The sequence below is a fragment of the Melitaea cinxia genome, chromosome 4 (genome assembly GCF_905220565.1).
Source record: "Melitaea cinxia chromosome 4, ilMelCinx1.1, whole genome shotgun sequence".
In the NCBI taxonomy this organism is placed as follows: Eukaryota; Metazoa; Arthropoda; class Insecta; order Lepidoptera; family Nymphalidae; genus Melitaea; species Melitaea cinxia.
In genome coordinates this window covers 4,520,273-4,544,057 of record NC_059397.1, presented here as the reverse complement: position 1 = coordinate 4,544,057, position 23,785 = coordinate 4,520,273, and the positions used below count along the sequence as shown (strand labels likewise).

The window sequence follows — 23,785 nt, the reverse complement described above, 5'->3', positions numbered from 1 at the left end:
TTATGAGTTGTTTTCAGAATTTTTAGTAGTTTTTAAGTATCGTAACCCGCTATTATTAGTCACTTATAACCATTTTGATAGACCTGCGTTTCATTCATGTTTATGGTAACAGTATGTATCAATGGGTAGCGGTTAAAATCTAACATCTTTATAATTTTACTCAATATATATTTTCTAAAGCAAGAAAACAAGGCCCAGAAGATTTTTTGGTTTGTATATGTACATACACGATAAATACATTTTAATTGTTATTTTTAATCAAGACTGTTGGGTTGATAGTCGCATGTTCGATCCTCGCTCATGACTAATATTTGTTTAGGGCAAACAGATGTATGTTGTAGTCTGGGTGTTGGTTTTATTATATATGGTGTAAGGTCGGCAACGCGCTTTCGATGCTTCTTGTGTTGCAGGTGACGTGTTTGTCGACTTAGTTATATAAAAAAAAAATATGAAAATCTGTCAGTGCTAGTTACAATAAAGCTTATGCGTGATACGTATTATATAAATTTAATAGCAGGCACCTCCTTTCCTTAATAAAATAGATAAATTCGCCTATACTTACATTATTTCTAGGAAAATAGGTGAACTAGGTTTCAAACGAAAATATATTTAAAAAGCTATGAAAGATATCTTGTTTATCTAATGGGAAAGTAGGTCACGGTCGATAGATATTTAGAAATGAGTTCATGGAAAGTATATCGAGAAACGAATTATCGAATACACTTCAATTTATGCGGTTCAGATACGCGTTGAGTTTTTTTTAACGCCGATAAAAAAGATGTGTTGTACATTGGATTTTTGTATATGTATATCTATTTTCAGTACCGTAACTCACATGGATACGCTTCAGCCTGTAATATCCCACTACTGGGCATAGGCCTCTTTCTCTATGTAGAAGAAGGATCAGAGCTTAATCCACCACGCTGCGCCAATGCGGGTTGGCGGATATATTCCCTACTATGAGTAACGATCGCTATCAGGTGTACATGATAACAACCGGGACCGACGGCTTAACGTGCTCTCCGAGGCACGGTGGGGAAACCCACAAGGACTGTACAAACACCCAGACCACGGCAAATATCTCTATGGCCAATACAAATGTTTGTCATTTGCGGGGATCGAACCCGCAACCGCCAGCGCAACAGGTACAGTCCATGGCTGTAACCGTGGCGCCAACGCGGCGTCACAGAACTCGTAACTCACATGGATAGACGGATTTAAATCTATTTTTTTCTTTTTTGAGCTTATGTGTGTCGATGTCTTCTATCTTCTGAGCATGGGATACTACATAGTAAGATACTGGTTAATTTCTAATTAATTCATTATGTAAAGAATTTTGATAAAAATATAATTTTTATTATCAAACATAAAAGGTCAATGTGATATTACGTTTTATTTACTATAGATTTTTCATATATTTTACAAAATATTTTAATATATTACCCCTAAATGTAAAACACTTTTATTTTTTTCCATAAAATAATTTTATTTTATATGCCCTTTTGGATGGAGCGCTTATTCAACTAATTCGCCTATTTTCCCTTCCCTGACACGTCCTGCCCGATCTATCTTTGGCTTAACTAAATCCCACTAATATGTTATTTTTATAATACTGCCATTGCGATACGTCAGATCCTTACTAACGATGGATCTGACGTAATCGTGTCTAGAGTATATCTTCTAATATATAAAATTCTCGTGTCTAGGTGTTTGTAGTTAAACTCTTCCGACACGGCTTGACCGATTCTCATGAAATTTTGTGTGCATAGGTCTGAAAATCGAAGAACATCTATTTTTCATCCCCCTAAATGTTACGGGTAGATAGCTTTTTTAGATTAGACTATTTTAAATTTTTGGATAAGTGATTTTTCTTATTTTTTTGTGATATGACATTAAAAAAATATATACAACCGTAAATTTTCAACCCTCTACGATCAACCCCTTTTTTTAAATAGCGTTAAGCGGCAAGACAACATTTGCCAAGTTAGCTAGCTTCTATTATATTTTATTAATACGTTGTTATATGATAAATTATTTGGCAATTCAAACAGAATAAAATCTTTGACGTAAATTATAGACAGTTCGTTGGAGGGTCAATCAACACTGCCTTTTGTATTTAACTCTTCATCAAGCGAACTAATGAGAATTACTTAAGTTGTTGGTTGAAACTCTTCGTTTAAAAGCCATTGAATGAAAAAAAAGGAACAATTACTGTATAGTAAAATATTATTATTACGCGATTACCGCTCCTGTCCTCTCTATCTCATAAATACGACGGTAGAGCTGTGTGTCATTCGTTTAGTAATAAACATACAGAACAATTATAACGTGGGTATTTCACTTTTTTTTATTCACACATTTTCATTTTATATGCGTGGATAGCATGCTTATTTTCCCATGTAAATAACGACTGACCGAGTGTAATTACACAGCCAGCGTTTCTGACAAACCTATCGTAGTACCAATTCATTGTGAGGCTTTACTGCCATTAGAGCTTGTCGTGGCAGTTGATTACGCTATGTTAAACTTACAATTACAAAATTATGCTGTTTCGTTTCATGATAACCATTAGTACTAAATATTATTTTTGAGGCTTAAGATAAAACGTTTTTCGGATTTTCAGATATCGTGAATGAATATTATTGTTATTGAAAAAATATTAATGGAATTTTAGCATACCGTATTGCAAATTTACTCGAATCGTTTTAATTTTTTATATTTCGTTTTATCTTACTTTATAAAGTAATATATCTGATCGTATATGTCTGATATTATTTTTGTTGATAATTTAGTGGATTTAAAAATGAAAAACTGTTTAGAATACAGAAAAATTGTCGGCGTGTTTTATTGAGCAACTTATAGGTACAATAGGAAGTAAGTAAAAGGGAAGAGAAAGAAAATGTTCCCAGCATAATACACAAAAAAAAAAATGGTTGCGTTCTCAATTACCAAAAATTTTACTAATATCTTGTTTAAAAAATGAAATTCAATGAGTACCTATTGATTTTATAGTTTTTTCTTTTTCCTGGAATCACTTAATTTTCTATCTAAACGCCGCGTTGGCGCAACGGTCACAGGATAGTAACTGTTGCGCTGGCGGTTGCGGGTTCGATCCCCGCATATGACAAAACATTTGTATTGGCCATACAGGTGTTTGCTGTGGTCTGGGTGTTAGTGCAGTCCTTGTGGGTCTGCCCACCGTGCCTCGGAGAACACGTTAAGCCGTCGGTTCCGGTTGTTATCATATACACCTGATAGCGATCGTTACTCATCTTCGCTTGAGCCTGTAATATTGAAAACGATATATGAGTACTCATAGTAGGGAATATATCCGCCAACCCGCATTGGAGCAGCGTGGTGAATTAAGCTCTGATCCTTCTCCTACATGGGGAAAGAGGCCTATGCCCAGTAGTGGGATATTACAAGCTGAAGCGTACTTGATTTTCTAACTGACTCACTGGCACAATTGGTGTACAAAGCTTCTCACTTATCTTCTTTCGAGACGGCACAGCGACTAATTTTTGTATATACATATTATACATATTATACATATATACATATTATTGACGTATACATTTAATTTCTTAGGTCTATGTTTTATGATTTTGCATTGGAGCAGCGTGGTGGATTAAGCTCTGAGCCTTTTCCTACATGGGGAAAGAGGCCTATGCCCAGTAGTGGGATATTACAGGCTGAAACGTTATGTTTTATGATTATGATTAGACCTTAGGCACAGAAGACTGTGTCGAAAATATTTAAAAAACTGTCCCATAATAGTACTTTTCAATCTCTCTTGTGATGATTCTAAAGAATAAACAGAAGCTTATACGAATAAAAGAAGTAAGTTTAAATTATGATTATTAAGTAATATCGTATAATGTCAAAGTAAACGGCTTATAACATTATGAAAGCAATTTCTAGTTCAATAAGCGAAACACATCTACAAGTTGATTCGATTAAGATATAGCTTACAGCTTGAAAGCAGCTGAAGTGGTACTGGCTTGGATTACGGCACTCTCTCCACATTCAATATGGCTACGAGGCTAAGAGCTTCTATAAAACATTGATAGCAATTAACTATCAAAAATTCAAGCTGTTTTTACCAGCTCGGATTGTCGGAGTTTAATGTCGTAACCACACAGCGAAAATTATAGAAATTCTTATTTAAGGCTTACAAAACTTTTTCTAATTTAACTCAAAACTAGTTCATGTATATTACCGTAGACGTTTGTATTTTCTCAACAAATATAATGTGAATAACTCGTTTTAATTAAAATCTATTGATAATACGCTCGATTTGCTCCGAACGTCGAGCAGTATGAATATGTTTCGAACTTTATTGATCATTTGTACTCAAGTTGTCTTGATATGAACTGCTTATGATAATATGCTGCTCGGTTTGAGCGTGTAGTTATTTCAATAGGTCTCATATTATGTTGCAATATTTATGCGACGATGCAAAATATTACAAAATTTCCAATGCATAATAGCTTTATTTAGACAGGCTCATATATTGCAGCATTCATGTCAAACGTTTGAAACTTACTAGTTATATAGAATCGTTTTAATGAATACGTAAACTTTAGAAAGTAATTTTGTTTCATAAAAATTTATCGGTATCCTATCCTAATAGAAACCCATTAGGCTGAAACATCTTATTATTTTGAAATAATGTCTTTTTTACGACTAACTCGGCAAGCGTACGATTGTCGTAATCGCAATTACCGTAGGCATGGACGCCTGGAACACCAAAAGTATTGCAAGCGCGTTGTCTAGACCCTACCTCCGATACACCGAGGAGCTCTGGTCACCTTACACACAACAGGGACACTACGCTACCTGAAAGCAGTATTATTTAGCTTTGATCTCTTGTAAGGTTGAGGTACTTTCCCAGTCTGGCTGCTCTAGATTTTGAGTAGGATTCCTACTGTGCCATACCTACGTAAATAAATAATCAATTAGGTATAATTGGCTCACTATGAGAAGATTAAAATATGTATTTACATTTCTTGTAGATGATTTATCATGTATATTGTGGTTACGTGGTTCATGTTCAACACACATAATAGGATGAGATTATTTACTTTTGACTAATCAATACCTGGCCACATAAGATAATAGGCATACAAGACAATTTATACTTATTTTTTATGTTAATAGATTAAAGGATTATTTTTAATATTTCCATTTGCCTGCGCTATTTTCTTTTTTAATCATAAGAAACTTCTAGAAAGTATTAGAAAAAGTAGCCGAATCGGGCCGTTATTCTTGAGTTACAAACATCGCTTACAATTGGTCAATCCGTTCTCGTGTTACATGCTTGGCAACTTATTTAGATTAATTTTATTTATACAGTTGTCGATAAATATGTAATTATAATTAAACACAAATCTTCATCTACAATACACAACACAATATTACAATTATATATATATACAATACAATATTACAATTTATTTTTATTAATTTTTCTTCAAATAATTTTCAATAAACCGTTGCATAATAGTCGTGAAATGAATTGTCTTGTCACCACAGATTTTACATTTATTTATTTATTTATTTTAATTTTACATTTACATTTCAGACATTCATTATTCATTACATTTCAGATTTTACATTTCATAATGCTACGAAATCTCTGTATTGCAAAAACATATTTGTGTTATTATAAAATGCGATTTTGTACTCAAAGCTAAAAAATAAATGTAGTATTTCCATTACACATAGATACGATTTCTAGAACTATTTTTTAGATGTTAACCTAATACAACTTTTATTTGAAATAAATATTTGTTTAGTTACATCTGACATTCCCCAAGCTGTAGGGGGGTTATTTCTCCTGTATTGGGGGTCCGGACGCGCTTGTAATGCTTCTGGTGCTGCAGGTGTCTAAAGGCTTCGGTAATTAACCAAAAATGCCATTAAGTTGATTAATTTGTAAAATATTAAGCCTACTTGCTTACTACTTACTAGCTTATGTAAATCTGTATTGATATTATAATACTATTTATGAAGTTCAAACAAATTCAAGACATTAATAAACTCAATATTCTCAGATTTCGATATTTATACTTTACTGCCTTTTACCTAAGGACGACAAACAGGATAGTTAAATAATCTCAATCTGGGCGTTTGCGTTTGTTGTGCATTTTTTGTTGAATGTAAGACGAAGAGTATTGCTATACTGTCAGCTTGCGATGGTAGTACGACTACCTCGAATATCATTTCACTGTATACTGTGAAGAAATCATTATTACTTGTATACAGGTAAAAAAATGCCATAAACTTTTCTCTTCTAAAATCGACAATTTTTCTTCCGTTAATATAGTTTACTCATACATTCACCTTTACATGCACACACCTCTTATCACAATGGATAAGATTGAACGTAACCGTTTACTTGCTTAACATAATACTTAAAACGAACTAGTTATGTATTTGAAAATAATTAAGTTATTCATATCAGTGTGATCCTATTATAGCATATTGTATCATAACGTTGTCAGATTGTCTAGTAAGAAAATAGTTATGTTTATTTGTCATATTGATTTGCATTAACCAAAACTGTACATGTTAATCGGTGTAATGCCACATTTCAATCCTTATTTTATTCATAAATTGGAAAAAGAATAACAGCTTTAATGTTCAGTAATTGTCATTTTATTTCGGTTGCTTAGTGACTAGCGAGATGACCCCTTGGGGTCGCTTTTTGTGTTTATCCCGGAGTAATTTCTTTTCGTATCCGAACACAGAGTAGTATGGTAGCGGCATCACCGTAGACGACACGGGCAGGAGATCTGGAAGAGATAACGAGGTTAAATTTTTTTTGTAATTTCTGTAGCTAAAATTTGTGTTGCAGTATGGTTGAATATTCAATACTAATGTATTGAAACGTTTTTAATGATATGTAGTATTTTCATTGTCGAAGACGAAAAAAGGAGGAGGTTACTCAATTCGACCGTATTTCGTCGTGTATGAACCGATTTTGATAATTCTTTTTTTGTTGGAAAGGAGATATCTCAAGGGTAGCACTATGATAAGGAAACCAGGATCAGATGATGGCATCCCAGAGAAACTGAGAGAAACCTTCGACAATCGTAGTTACGACTGACTAGTGCGTTTGTTAATTTATTTCGTCTACTTACGTTGTATCACTTGTCGATGTAATTGAAGGCGGTTTGTTTCGTTTGCAAACATAATAATAATTATTTTTTGTTATAATTTGTCGAGAATCTGTTTACGTAATAAACGTACGTAAGATTGTATTTACTTAGTATGTAGATTCTCTTTTAGATTAAATAGTGTATTTTAATAATGAAAAGTACAAAAAAAAAAAACTAAGTTTATGAAACTCCTTTTAGATATTTCGAATTACTTGTAATCATGTAAATGAAATAATTTACTAGCAGTTTAAAATGATTTCGTGCATATTAATATGCATATTAATTTACGAGTATACGCTAAATCTTTTGTAAGAAGAAATATATGAAAAGAATACAATATTTGAAATTTATGTCGGCATTTCCTGACGTTTCAACGAGAAGCTGTATAAATTTCTGCGGGCGATGATATTCATATGCAGTATTCTTTTCTGATTTAAATCATATGAAAATTCTTAACTCTGTCCAATCTGCTAGTTGAACCTTTAAAAACTTTTCATCTATATATTTTTTTATTATAATTTTTTTTTCCGAAACAAAATGTAAAATATTGCGCAGTATTTAGAATAAAAAAAAAAGAGTTAACTAGCAATAATTTTTACAATCATTACTGAATAAAAATAAATGTTAAAATTTTGTGTTAGTTTCGATACATTTAAATTTTATGTTTTGTTTTTTGCAAGCAAGCTTATTTGGATCTAATTATTATTTCTTAATATTCTTAATTTACTGTACAATTACGAATATTGAAGTTCGTTGGTCACATCTCCAGAATTGAGAACTTAATAGAAAGACTGATGATTCAAGGCCAGGTGGAAGGTAAGAGAGCACGAGGCCGACCACGTACTCGCTGGACTCAAAACAGAGAAACGGAGAGTCCACAATGATTGAGTGTACTCGTAATGCCACTAATCGACTGGAATAGAACTCATATTGCTAAAAAAGTAATACTTAGAAATGATCACGACCCACCTAATATCTCTCCGGGAACCTCATCTGCGCAACCACAACCACTCTGACAAGAGTGTCCCACTTAGAAGATTTATTTATTTATTTAATATTATTTGTCTTCAATTTTCATAATAAATAAAATATTGAGTTATTTTAAACTACGTTCCCGACTATGTGCCCTACAACAATATACAAGATAAATTCAAGAAATTAACTAATATAATATAAAATAATGATAAATGAGCTAACACTGAAATAATTTTTCAAATCGGACCTGTAGTTCCCGAGATTAGCGGGTTCAAATAAACAAACAAATTCTTCAGCTTTATAATATTGGTATAGATTCTGGATTTTTAAGAAGGCAAAAACTATACTTTAGAGCTGTTAAGCATTTTGCTTTGAATACGTTTCACAATTTGAACACTAAATGAATTGTGTTATACGTTTTACGTTTCGAAGTAGAGATGATATTAAAATGTTTTAATGTTCCAAACAGCTACCGGCGTCGAGTTTGAAAGTTTTCAGCAAAACAGTGACCGTTTCAGCTTAGGTTAATTGAATATTGTTGTTTTTAGAGTTCCACTCATTCGTGCATGTTTTTATTACTAAAGTTCGTCCAAGTTGCTAACTGCATGTTGTTTGACTTCATATTTTTTATATGGAAATATATTTTTTGCTTAGATGGCTTAATCATTCGTTATTAGTGACAATAATAGTTTAGTTGGTAACTAAGATAATTTGAATGTGGTTGTCCCTTACTTCATTTATCTTTTTGATTTTAATACTCGTACATAATATTCATAGATTTTTCACTAGTATTGATATATCTTTTCGTAATGTTTCGCTGCCATATTTTGGGTAATATTGTGATTTTAAGTGACAATCCTTCCATATTATATCTTGTATTATCTTTCTAAGAAAAGGTCTTTGCATCAAGCCGTCGTGTCAAGTCGTGAATTAACATTATTTTTATATAAGTAAAGGAGGCCTTAACTTAGTAGTTGGGTGTTTTCAAATTGAAGAAATATATATAATTATAATTTGAAGCATGCAGTGTTGAAAATAATAGGCCTCAACGTTTTGACAGTTGTAAATAAAAAAGGCATGGGTACTTAAGAGCCCACGGGTATTAAAAAAAGTAGTTGGGTGTTTGCAGGTTGATTTAGTTCAATTTACTTTATAGTTTTAGAATCATCAATTTTATGTGTGTCGGCGCTGAACTCTTCGATGGACATCAGCAAATTGTTTTCGGTTATTGCAGTTGTTGTGAGAACACATTTAAAAAGTTTGATTGAAATTGCCGAGTCAGTTGTGGAATCCTTAATAGTCCAGTCATGCTGTGACAGAAATACTTCAAAAGAGCGGTTTAATTTTTAACCTTATGAAATTAACTATTAATTTGTGGTACAAAACTTTAAAATAAATCTTTCTCTTAAAACTTTTTTTGGCGGGTAGGTGTGAAAAAGTCAACACGTCTTTTATGTTTCTCCTCAGTTTTTATTTAAAAAAATATACAGTAATTAATTTAATAAGTGATTAAAACCTGTAATTTCCTTTATTGTATACAAATAAATTAGTGAAGTAAATGAAGGTTGCAGTGCTTATGCACTAATTTGGCCTAATCTGCACAACTGTTGGCACCGCACTCATCACTCATCTTATATCTTCTGTGTGATCTGTTTTTCCTGTATTGCATACTAGTGCACCAAAATGACAAGATTTGAAGACATCCTTGAGGTTCACAAAAGCATTGCTGACTCTCTTGGACAACGGATGTCTGAATTTGAGAGTCAGTTGAGGAGGTCACCAGACAGACATTCTTCAGCATCAAGCATTGACAGGTTGGAGAGCGAATTTAAGGAGTTTAAAAAGTCAGTCTTTAACATCCTAGGCTTACTCAAATCTCTTACAATGAATCTGGCTACTCAAATTGATGACATTGATAACCGTACCAGGGGGAACGCTCTACTTTTTTATGGAGTTAAAGAGTCAGATGATGAATCTCTTGTGTCCATCATAACCAACACGTTGCAGGATACAATGGGTCTTTCGAATGTTCACTCAACTACAATTCAATACTGTCAGCGTATTGGGGTGAAATCTGACAATAAAATACGGCCTGTATTGGTTCGCTTTAATGATCTCAATGTAAGGTCATTAATTTGGAGCAATAAGAAAAAGCTTAAATCATCACCAGTGTCAGTAAGCGAGTTCTTGACTAAGTCTCGTCAAGCCATCTTCCTGATGGCCAGGAAACACTTTGGCATTTCAAATTCCTGGACTAGCAATGGCATAGTATATGTAAAGCTCCCTAACAATGACCGGAAACGCTTGACAGACAAGAAGTTCTTAGAAGAGTTAATTGAACAGTTCCCTAAGAATACAGACTCTTCTCCCTCTGATGTTCCTGTTGTCGAATTGCCGTCGAACAATGGTTCGCTTCAGAAGGGTTCGGTTAACAACGTTCCAGAGCGCTCTAAGAGGGTGAGTCCCTCCTCACATATGATCGGTACCCGTAGGAATGCAGCAAAAAAACTGTAATATGTTAGTTCACTTCTTTTTACTCTTTTTTTTTTTTTTTTTTTTGCTTTTGTGTTGTTACTGTACTGCCCATTTGTAGAACTAGTTTGTATATGTTAATGTCCATTTATGTCTCATGCTTTTGCTTTTGTAATATATGATGTGATTTTGCACTTTTTTACATTACATACATGAGAATATTTAATCAAGTAGCAGGGAAAAAAAATAACCTGTTAATATGTTAGCTCATCTCTTTTTTGTTTTTTTTTTTTTTTTTTTTTCTTTTCTTTCGCTTTTGTATTGTGTTGTCCTGCCTGTTTGTAACTAGTTTGTATATGTTAATGTCTATTTATGCCTCATGCTTATGCTTTTAAAACATATGATGTGATTTTGCGCCTTGTACACTACATACATGATAATGTTTAAACAAGTAGCAAAAAAACTGTTAATACTCGTATGTTAGCTTAATTCTTGTAGTTATTTATTTTTTTGCTTTTTGTATTGTCGCTGTCCTGTCTGTCTGTAACTAGTTTGTATATGTTAATATCCATTTATGTCTCATGCTTTTGCTTTTAAAATCTTTGACTTGATTTTGCACTTTGTACATTATATACATGATAATATTTAAATTTCTTACTATAAACTACTTGGTATGTTTTGTTCAAATCCAATTTATTGTTTGGGTTGTAACTATGTTTTATTTTCTTGTATATTTTGTTTTTAACAATTTTTTTAATTTAATATTTATCGCTACGTAATGTGTTTTGTTTACACTTTACAAGTAATACTGACATAGTTGACATCTGTCAAAGACAAAAATATAGCCTTGGACTCTTTTATTTTGAGTCATTTGATTAATTTAGCTTATTGTTTCTTAGTTTTTTTTTTTTTAATCTTATTGTTTTTTAGTTTTTTTTTTTTTTTTTTGATCTTAACATACCTTGCATAAATATTAATTATGCACTGAATGGATTCATTATTTACTATTTTCACTTTTTATTGTGTGTAGTGTACTCTCTTCTCACATTTTTTTTTTTTTTTTTTCTATCAGTGCCGGCAGTTTGTGCAGTAAAATAATGCTTCATTATTTACATATATATTTTTTTATCATATGCTATTATCATTTTTCTTTTAACTTCATAATTATTACTGTTAGTTATTATTATATTTTACTATTATTTTATTATATTTATAGATACATATACTCCCATTATTTATTTATTTTTTTGTATCTTTCTAAATTTAATTTGTCTTTTGAACTATTTAGTAACTTGCAAACACACACATGACATCCAGCGATGATTCTTTTTACTCCGCCGATTCTCTCAATGAGCCTTCGTTGTGTTTAAATTTAAGCAACAATTGTTTTTCGCTTGGCGATGTTTTAAGCAATGCGTTCGAGGGTTTTGCAAAAAATTTTAATATATGTCATATAAATGCTCAAAGCATACCTAGTCACTACAAAGACCTGCTTACTGAGTTCTCTCTTGATACTTTGCACGCTATTCTTATCTCTGAGTCTTGGTTAAAACCTTCACTTTCTTCTTCTTATTTTCCTATTCCTGGCTTCATATTAGTAAGAAACGATCGTATTGGCAGAAGAGGTGGTGGTGTAGCTATATATATTAAAAGTCATCTATCCTTTAAACTTATATGCCAATCTTCTCCAACTCATAACGCTTCTATAGAATATATTTTTTTGGAGATAAATTTAGGGCGTAAAATAGCTCTTGGAGTGATCTATTGTCCTCCAACGATTGATTACTTTTCGCCTTTGGAGGACGTTTTCGAGCGTGTTTTGTCTGATTACAAAGAACTTGTGATAATGGGAGACTTTAATACCTGCTTACTCAGAAATGATCATAGATCATCCAAACTTCGTGCAATTGTTGATTCAGTTAACTTGGAATTTCTGCCACTTTTACCTACACACTTTACAAAAACTTCTGATTCTCTTTTAGACCTTGTCATTTGTTCAGATATTAAACGTGTTTCCAGATTTGGCCAATACCCAGCCCCCGCTTTCTCTCATCACGATTTAATTTACGTCTCTTATAATCTTAAAACCCCAAAGCCTAAGCCTCCTACTTTATTTCTAAGGAATTTTGGCATCCTTGATATTGAAAAATTATCTACTGATGCGTCTTCCATTCCCTGGGCTTGTGTTTACGAGATGCAGACTATTGATGCTAAGGTCAATTTTCTTTGTTCCAATATCACTTACCTTTATAACAAGCACGCACCTTTACGTAAAGTAAAAATAAGGAGGAACGGGACAGCCCCCTGGATTAATTTGGATATACGAAAAGCCATGGCCAAGAGGGACAGTGCATTTCGAAAATTTAAGCTGTATCGATCGGAAATCAATTGGTCAATCTACAAAGCTGCTAGGAATAGGTGTAACCAAATGTGCAGGAATCACAAGCGCCGATTTATTTCGGATAAAATATGTAACTCCTCAACTACAGACACTTTAAAATTTCTTAAATCTTTAGGTATAGGCAAAGACACTAACTCTAATAACAACATTTCCGTAGATATTGATGACCTAAGCCGCCACTTTAATACTTCTCATGTTTTTGATGATAACACCAAACATGACACTTTATCTACGATCCTAAGTCTGCCGAAATATGAAAAGTCCACATTTAGTTTCTCACAAGTAAGTGATGCCGATGTACGCAAACGTGTGTTGTCACTTAAATCCAAGGCTCTAGGTTGTGATGAAATTGGTCGCACAATGATTATTCATATTTTGGAATCTATACTACCTGCTGTTACTCACATTGTCAACTTTTCTCTAACTTCAGCTACCTTTCCGGATTTGTGGCGGCGGGCTCTGGTTCTCCCATTACCAAAAATTTCTAACGCATCCCTTCCGAATCATTACCGTCCTATTTCTGTTCTCCCGTTTCTCTCCAAAATTCTCGAATCTATCGTCCACAGCCAGCTGTCTGAATATCTTTTATCTTGCAACTTATTGGATCATTTTCAATCCGGATTTCGTGTAGGCCACAGCACTACTACTGCTCTGATTAAAGTGACCGAGGATATAAGAGAGGGGATGGAGAACAAATACGTGACAATTCTAACACTTATAGATTTTAGTAACGCTTTTAACGCGGTGGATCACGATTTGTTACTCGCTCTAATATCTCGAATTAACATCTCTGACGTTGCTCTTCAGTGGTTTTCTTCATATCTTTGGGGACGCAAGCAAGCGATATGCATTGGCTCTAAGCGTTCTGATTGGTGCGACGTTGCTGCGGGCGTTCCTCAGGGTGGAATTCTCTCCCCACTACTATTCTCACTATTCATTAATTCTATTACTTCTATACTTTCCTGTCAGTACCACCTTTACGCTGATGACTTGCAGCTTTATGCACAAACTAGCATCGACCGTCTTGATGATACCATTGCTAAGCTTAATGATGATCTTTCGCGTATCTCGGTCTGGACCAAAAATTTTGGAATTAATGTCAATCCCTCTAAGTGTCAGGCTATGATTGTTGGGAGTTCTCGTCAACTATCAAAAATTCAACAACCTACATCACCTCTCTTTTTCAATAACGTGGTTATCCCGTTTTCCTGTAAGGTTAAGGATTTGGGTGTGACTTTGGATTGCTCTCTCAGTTGGGCGGATCAGGTTCGTGAGATATCTCGCAGGTTTTATGCATTCTTTCATTCTATCTTGCGCTTTAAAAATTTTCTTCCCGTGAAGGCCAAGATTGATTTAGTAAATTGTTTTCTTTTACCTATTATTGATTACGGCGATGCTTGCTACCCTGACTTAAGCGAGGAGCTCCTGATCAAGCTGCAAAGACTGCAAAATACTTGCATTCGCTTCATTTATGGGCTGCGCAAATACGACCATATTTCGTCCTACCGGTCTCAACTGCAATGGCTGCCGATTAAAGAAAGGCGAAAATTGAGAATTCTCTGTACCCTCTATTCTGTAATTTCCAACCCTTTTGCTCCTTCTTATTTAAAATCTAAATTTAATTTTCTCTCTAACACTCATTCTAGGGATCTTCGTTCTTCTCTTAACCTTACTCTATGCATACCTTCTCATAAATCTGGTTTTGTGTCTAATTCTTTTACAGTTAATGCCATCAGACTGTGGAATGAGTTACCGGTCAACATCAGGAACTCTCCTTCTCAACTTTCTTTTAAAACCCAGGTTAAAAAGTGGTACCTAAAAAAACTCTGTCAATAGCCCCTCCTTATTTATCTTTTTACTCTCCTCATCTTAGGCTTACATTAATATAACTTCATGTCATGACATTTCTTCGTGTGTTTACTTTTGTTTGAACATATTTTTTTCTTTTTCTCTTTTTTTTATATATTTTGTTTGTAATATGTATATATGTATATATATAAGTATATTTATGTATTTATATGCGTATGTTTATTTTGCTTGTATTGTTTTATAGTCCTACCTCAACACTTACTTTTACTATTTTTTTTACGCCTTAAGGTTGACTGGTAGATAAGGCTGTACGGCCTTAAGTCCGCCTTTTGCGCAACGTGTTATCTTGATGTGTTGTTTTGTTGTTTTTTTTTTTTTTGGAGTTGTGTAATAAAGTATAAATAAATAAATAAATAAATATATATAATGTTTGGGTTTTGCTTTAATAATTTCCTCTAAGAATAGAATTTTTTCACGAATACCTAATTACGTCATTGTTTTGAGGCACCTACAATCGACTACATCTTGATTAGGAGATATTAGGAGATTATAGGATATTAGGAGATTATATCATAAAAACCAAACTGGACAAACTCAGTCAGTTAGACAAAATCTTTAGCCTTGTAGTTAATTAATATGTCGGGAAAAAGTACTTTAGCCTTGTAGATAATTAATATGTCGGGATAAGATATTTTAAAATTATTGTATAAAACAGCAATAGTAGATTGTGTGTGGTATAAGCGAACAGTGTAGAGTGTTGACAATGCGACAGGTCTCACTGACATAAGAACTCTTAGCATACTTGACCATGGCCTGTTCGCGCAAGGCCGTGTCAGTTGGAACTTTTACGCATAATAACTGCGCACGTACAGAAATTTATGTTATACAAACTGCGCACTGCTTTATATAAATAGAATACTTTATAAAACCAACTCATATGATTTTTTAAAAATGGAACGTAGATAATGGACCATTCCATTCCGTCCACAATTCCAACACGTATTTAAGAATAACTAAAAACATAGATATTAGTAATATGACAAGTTTCTCTAGAATATTCGTTTTGTAGTCATGATTTCTCGTTTAGGAATATAATAATTAAAGTCGCTTACATTTGAATATTTGAATATATTAAGAATCGGTATAAATATATGTTACAGTTTATTGCTGATAATTTTTACCACAGTTTATTTTTCTAAAAAACGTTCCATTTTATTAATTGTTATTTTCAACATTTTCTTGTATTTATTTTACATATACTTATAAAAAAATTTAGTTGTTGTCATAAAAACTGCATAATATTTAAGCTTGATGGGCTGATAATTGTCAAATATCGCCCAGATTGCAGCTGGGAAACACTCAAATGGAATGGAGGTCAAATGTCGGTAGTAGATAGAATAACAAAACAACAAGTTGGTTACTTTGTGTCACGAGTTTGACCACAAGAGAGATCATTGATAATTTAATTAAATTACTAATCGGCGCAGATTTATAAATATCAGTTAAATAACTCATGCTTTTTGTATAAAAAATTGGTAAAGCAGATGATTCACTTTAAGGTATGTGGCCACTGTCACTAAGAACACCTAGAACAAAAGAGATGTGTACTCGGAGTATTATTATTATTTTATTCTTAATGTACACCGAAATACAGACACATATAAAGAAAGATACAATACAAGATGTACAAAGGCGATCTTATCGCTAAATAGCGATTTCTTCCAGATAACCTTTGGGTATTGGACACGATACAGTAGCAGTGGTTAGAGGTGTGCACAAATTAAGGAAGAAAAATCAATAATAAATAGACAAAAACTACGATATGACAAATTTACATAATTATTAAAAAAGAAAAAAAGAAGTATGTTGTAGTATTTATGTATTATTTAAAGCGCACAAGAATATATATTTGCTCGCAAACAAAAAAGAAAAAAAAAACAAACATCAATTGACATCGACTTGTAATACAATTAATCAATTAAATACGTCATAAATACTCATCGGACCACGTTCAAATTTAAATGGAACCACTCAACGCCAGCTGTCAATTAAAAAATGAATCATCAAAATCATAAAAAGTTATGAGGTAATACAAAGAAAAAATACAGTCGATTTGAGTACCTCTTTTTTTTTGAAGTCACTTAAAAGCTTTAAGATATTATACACTGTCACACGATTTGTACGTGTGTTCATTATTGCGTGTAACAACTGAAAGCTATTCCAGCAGTGATGCGACGATAGTAGACATGTAAGGTTCGTTATAATTGATCAAAACCTGAAGGAAATCGCATTGTCTAAAGAGCTGTATATTGATAATAAGGTTTGGGTCAAGTCGAGTGACGTCTCGAAGGTCCTAGAGTGTATCAAAATTTTACTGTTTCGGCTCCTGGGACTTGCGGTTTGAGACTCGAGATTTCAGCGACACAATTATAGAAATTGAGTTATACTCATTTTATTTCAAAGGTAGAGAATAAGCTTGATTAGCAGTACTGTTGAGTGTGCGAAAGAAAATGTTTGTCACAGAAAATTGCTTTAATTCTGACTTGAGAAATATGAATTTATTTTAGCGGGTTTATTTTACATATAGTTCATGCTATGATTCGTAAAATTATTTTTCATTAGCCATTTCATAAAAAAAAAAAAAAAAAATAAAATCAAAGAATAAATGATTAATTTGGGGGTTGTAGTCACATGGTTTATATACAAAGTAATTTACTATATAATGCTTGATGTAAAAAAATAACGTGAGAAGCAGTAATTATTAACGTCAATGCTTCTAAAATAACGCCGTGGTATAATACATAGACGAAGAATGTTCATAATTGTGTTCTTAAAATATCGAAAGAATATGATTAGCAGTATATTGACACTCGATGCTCTCATATAAAGGTCACGCTTGCAAATTTTCGTATGATGTCATTCTATATTTTTAAAAACGACGTTCAAATACGACAATCAGCTTCACATAATATATTCTTAGTGAGTAAGGAAATCCTTTAGACTTGTCTTTATGAGTAACAACATTTCTAAATGTTGCAAAAGTGTAAAAGTGGCAATGTGATATATTTATTCTGATTGATTCTTATGAAGTCAAGTCTTACTCTAAGTAAGAGCTCGTATAATAATGCCAAACTCGATATGCATTTAACTAGTTACATCACAGCATTAAAACTTTAATCCTTTTTATGTCGAATTAATGACTTTTACTCCTAATCACTTTTATCACCGAGACTCAGAGGATAATGTTGTCAAATTGAAGTCTCAATCGTAACAACTGATCACAAACGTTTTAGACCAGTATCATTACGGGACGTAAATGCACTTTGATTTGCGTAAATTACCGTATTTGAACAATGCAGCCGATAAGGTTCCCGCAATGCAGCATGCAACTTTTGTGAAGAACCTATGGAAAAGTAAACAAATACGTATGCTGTAGACATTTGTTTACTTACGCGTAACGTTGATAAATTTGTTAATTATATATAACATTTTATTAAGTGCTGCCTTCGGCTTTCCTTGGGTGTCTATCATTATAAAATAAAATAAAAAACTTTTGTACAAGCTTTGAATCTCTACTTCAACTTTTTTTAGTAGTAGAATTAAAAGAAAAAATTTCCTCAGTAAGTCGTAATATAAGACCCTAATGACTTAAAATCATGGTTACTTCCATAGTATAAGCTTGGCAATGACGAACCAGTTAATCAGCTCGTAAGTCACCTTTTTTTTTTATTGGTATAATTTATTTGTAATGATTACGAATTTTAGAAGTAATTTGTACATTTTTATGCATACCTTCCAAAGCTGATTGGGAATTAATTACGTAGGCGGGACTCGGTGCAACATAAAATTGGAAACTCCTATGTCCATTAATGTTCTACATGTTATTCACACGCGAAGGAAACTAAGGCACGCCAGCTGTATACGTAATCAATAATAATTATAAATCATTTTTATTAATTAAAACTTTACATTTGTCTTATCAAATGAAGATAAATAAGTTTAGCATTTTGTAGGTACAGTATATAAACACGAACTTATCTATATTTACATTGTTACTTCGCGATCGTATATAATTCATCATCATCATCATTTCAGCCTATTTCTATTATTAATAACTAGGATGCATTTTACACTTTAAAAATGGCTGACCCGACTGACGTTGAAATAATCTTTACGTTCATTTTAATTTTCCAATTTATGCACATTTTTTTAAATTTTTAGTTACATAAAACCTTCTTTAACTTTTTAGAAAACTGTATAAAACTAATAAGCCAAATCAATCCAACCTTTCTCTCGTAATGAGCTTCTCAAAATAGTTAACGATTTATTTTTATCAATTTTACTTTATTTTTTATGTTTCTTTTATCTCATAACTTCTTACTGTGTATATCGATTTGGATTATTTGTTTTTTAATTTTAAAAAAAAAGCTTGTCAAGCAAGCAATTTTTGAGCTATCTCTAATAATGCGTTTCTACTTTACTGTATTTTCGTCTACCTACGTTGAACAATTAATTACATATAACTACAAACTATAATATTCGCGAGGAACCACAATGTTACAACAAGTTTATTTTACATTTAAAAGTACTATTTTTTTAATTTAATTTATAAGACTAAAACATAAAATTTAAGGTCATCATTATGTTGTTTATCGAAAAGTTTTTGATAAAAATTAAAATAAGAATTCGAAAGTGCAGTTAGCTTTAATGCGTTCACAGTTTCAAGGCGATTTTATTCTGAGTAAAATATACATATAAGAATAAGGTATTGATAAACTTGTTCACCTTCCAATGATGTCACAGAATATAATATGTGAAAAATAAACTTTAATTTAATATAATAAAACTGTAACTGTACTGTGTGTGTCTTTGTTTTTTAACCGAGTTCAAAAAAGGAGGAGGTTACTCATTCGACCGCATTTCGTTGTTTATGAACCGAATTTGATAATTCTTTTTTTGTTGGAACGGAGATATCCTAAGTGTGGTACCATGATAAAAAAAACCAGCATTTGATGATGGGATCCCAGAGAAATCGATGGAAACCCTCGAAAATCCGCATGACTTTTTACTGGGTGTACCGATTTTGATGATTTTTAATATAATCAAAAGCCGATGTTTATCATGTGGTCACATTTAAATTTCATCGAGATCTGATTACAACTTTTGGAGTAATCTTTGATAATGCGTTTTTACTTGACTATGTTTTCGTCTACCTACGTTGTATTACTTGTCAATGTAATTGAAGTCGGTTTTTTTGCTTGCCAGCAAACACATTTATTGTATACTCGTATTTATATTTATCTATCAATCTATAAAGACAGATACAGTACAACAGTAATCATAAATGTCAAATAAAATAAACAAATACGCATATAATCTCGCTATCGATACCTACTACATATAAATTATATTAGCGTGTCAGCGTATTTGCTATTCATGTTACATATTCGAAAATTAATACACATATACATCGTAAATGAGTAAAGTAGTAAGTAAGTAAAGATGCAAACACGACGCGTGTAGTTTGTATTGCACCGTGCTTGGGTAAAAGGCAGTAAGTAAATTTTATTTATTTCTTTTTTATAATGCTGGTACCACTACATTTACTTTATGATTAAAATGGTAAAATACACGAAGGAATCTATTTTATACACCTTCAAATTTTATTATTTTTAGTATTATTTAGTTCAAAAAATCTAAAAGATTTAAATTTTAAAACTTTACTGCCTTTTACCTAAGTACGGCAGAATAGAATCTTAGAAATACGGTTCCTCAAGGCCGAGCGCTATGAATTCCTTATGAGCCGTAACTAGTCAATAGATTAGATGTTAAATGTATGGACATTCTAGGCATTGGGTTCAGGTGCAATATAGGTTATAGAGAAATGCCATACGTGCATAAATTTAGCACCGGCATATTGCATAATCTCGTATAGGGAGCAAGTTGTTTGAGCAGTGACTTGCAAGGTTGCAGGTTCAAAGGTAGACTTGAATTTAAATTGTGTATAAAATTGAAAACGAATTTGTATATTCGAATACGTTGATTACTATTTGTCTAAAATAAGTTATTATAAATATTTTCTTTTATTTAATTAATCCATATTTAATCACTGCTAATACTTATTGTCATTAAATTCCACTTTACCATACCATCCACATAAATAAACAAACTTTTCACATTTTATCGGCCCCACGACCGTTACCGTTAAAGTTAGTTCACATGACTACTGCGTTAAAGTATAGTTAACCAATGAAAATCATTTAATATTATGATGTAAAAAACATTAAGTAATTTTCGAAAACTTAAAACTGCGAGTTCAAATCTTACGTAGCTTAGCTAATGAATGAAAGCATTTATAAACCAAAATGCATACTAATAAAGAAAAGTCTATATGTTACCCGCCGCAATTTTCCGTTTACCTTTTTTTGTTATTTATTACTGGAAAAAAAGCATATCTCACCGGGTTTCAAAACATTATCGGAGTCCCGTCGGTACAGCATCCCGCTGCTCCACGCAAAAAAATATCCGAACAACACAAAAAACAAGTAAAAATTCATTCTTCAAATGGCACGTATATACCAGGATCACAGAATCCGACAGCTGATATATTTCAACCTGTATTTATTTGACACTCTTCCGTGTCGCGGCGAGCGGCGTACACGAATAGACTCGAATAAAGTATCGTACGTATCGCTGACATTCTCGATACAGCCGAGGCGTTGCGAGATCGAAAATCCAATATGAATACCCTTTTGGTAAATACGGTCTAGGTACCGTTCGCGGGATCACCTACTCTTGTAAATAATGCCAGACATGTGCCTAATAAAATTGAGGTGGTGATGCATTTTACGAATTCCACGTAGAAAGATAGCTCGGATTGTATTCGAATTGACTGAAAATTCGTGTTTAAATTCGAATTTTCTCCTGTTATATTCGTTGTTTGTTTTCAATTGTTTACAATCTGTATTAAATTTAAAAATTAAATTTTAAAGTGAAATAACAATAATTGTGTTTGCTGGCAAACGAAAAAAAACCGACTTCAATTACATCGACAAGTAATACAATGTAGGAAGACGAAAAAATAGTCAAATAAATACGCATTATCAAAGATTAGTCCACAAGTTGTAATCAGATCTCGATGAAATTTAAATGTGAGCACATGATAAGCATCGGTTTTCGATTAAATTAAAAATCGTCAAAATCGGTACACTCAGTAAAAAGTTATGCGGATTTTTGAGATATTATAGGATATCTCCTTTCCAACAAAAAAGAATATCGGTTCGTAAACGACGATGTTATGCCCGAGTATACATAAAAAAATATATACGGTCGAATTGAGTAACCTCCTCCTTTTTTGAAGTCGGTTAATAAATATCTTTAATCGTATACAAAATGTTACATTTTTAATTATTTGTTCGAAGTAGTAACGTACAGACATATTTACAAATAGATTTAATATCAATCATAACGTTTATTTAATAAGCAGCTTTCACTCTAACATTATAATAAAACAAATTTCATCAAACAATTTTATTATTTCTTATTTTAATACGAGGCGATATTGTTTCTTGTATTTATTTCATTTTGCTACATATATACGATCTCATCTATCATCACCTATATTCTATTATTTTAACATATAATATTCCTGAGCAGTAAAACAAGAATATATAAAAAAAAAAAAACTCAGGCACCTCCAGCGGATAGTTGTTTGACGAAAACTGCGTTTAAACTCACACTACGGAATAATCACAAGCCGTGGTTGTTTGTGTAGTTACTTATAGCTTTTAAAACTTCAAAGCGGGAGATGTTGGTAAAGTGTTTTACTATCGCTAGAACGAGAAATGTGCACACTAGCTATGCGAGTCAGAATAACTGACAGATTCACTTGTAGTCGCGGGTTCGATCCCCGTACGCGATAAATATTTGCATAGGCCATACAGGCGTTTGTTGTAGTCTACTTTTTCCTGATCCCCAACAAAGGATTCATATTCTAGTGGAGACCGTTGAGTACGAGGTTTCGTTTTTCGAGTACTCCCGTTTCCTTGAGCATGTCAATTAAATGAAATAAAAATGATTCTAAATCAATATTTATTTCATTTATTTAACAACTTAATGCTATTAATTTTATTGTGACTACGGCAGTCTAGAATTTAGCTCTCTTCCCGTGGGTGTCGTCAGAGGCGACTAAGGAATGACAATTTCTACTACCACCTTGGAATTATGGAATCCGACCGATGGCAGGGTAACCATCGTGCAGCTGGCTTTTTAAATACACAGACTGAAGACGGGCAGCAGCATCTTCAGTGTGATAAAGTCACCCTTGCGATCTACAAGCTCCCTGCCTAGCATGGTGACTATGGGCAAAAGCCTTATGAGTTGAAGGAGGTGGATACGGTGGAGCCCTGATACTGTGACAAGGAACAAGATAGATTTCATCATGGCGGATTAAAGACACATTTTCCGAGATGTTTCAGTGATAGAAAACAGATTTAATACCGGCAGCGACCACTGGCTGTTGCAAGGTAATCTGAATGTTAGACTCCGAAAGGAGCGAGCCCGCGTGATGAAATCTACTTTCCGACCTATACTGCCCCAAGTACTATGTGAAAACATAGAAACCTACATGCTTACATACATACTTTCGTAGATACATACATACATACACTAGAAAAACATTACCCTCCTTCAGTCCCTCCGTCAGGTAAAAAATAATAATTGAAATTGAAACGGATAAACAAATTACAACTGGCAGTCTTATCGCTTTTCAACAATTTCTTCCAGACAACTATTGTATATATATCTACTCATCAAAATAATTTCTTGACAAAAGAATTCGGGATCTTTAATATAAGGTCCATTGCTTTAAGCAAAATAAAATAATAATAATATATGTACATTCAATAAATGTTTTGTTGATTAAATATTAAATTGTTATCAAATAAAATGTATCCATTGATGAAAT

At 32.7% G+C, this 23,785-nt stretch overlaps 1 protein-coding gene across 1 annotated transcript; it reads right to left on the bottom strand.

The window, feature by feature from the left end:
* Positions 1-6,637: 6,637 nt before the first annotated feature.
* On the bottom strand, positions 6,638-21,549 carry LOC123670016. Its single transcript, XM_045603510.1, has 2 exons — positions 21,281-21,549; positions 6,638-6,797 (listed from the first exon to the last, which is right to left on the bottom strand). The coding sequence occupies exons 1-2, from the start codon at positions 21,375-21,377 to the stop codon at positions 6,661-6,663; spliced, it is 234 nt and encodes a 77-aa protein (XP_045459466.1). The 5' UTR covers positions 21,378-21,549; the 3' UTR covers positions 6,638-6,660.
* Positions 21,550-23,785: the final 2,236 nt, after the last annotated feature.

What these genes read in the sequence shown, in the direction of transcription:
- LOC123670016 (XM_045603510.1), bottom strand. Translation starts at nt 21,377, where the DNA reads ATGAATTTTTACTTGTTTTTTGTGTTGTTCGGATATTTTTTTGCGTGG. An exon ending in CGATAATGTTTTGAAACCCG is followed by an intron (nt 6,798 to 21,280) that starts GTGAGATATGCT and finishes TATCTCTTCCAG; the next exon opens with ATCTCCTGCCCGTGTCGTCT.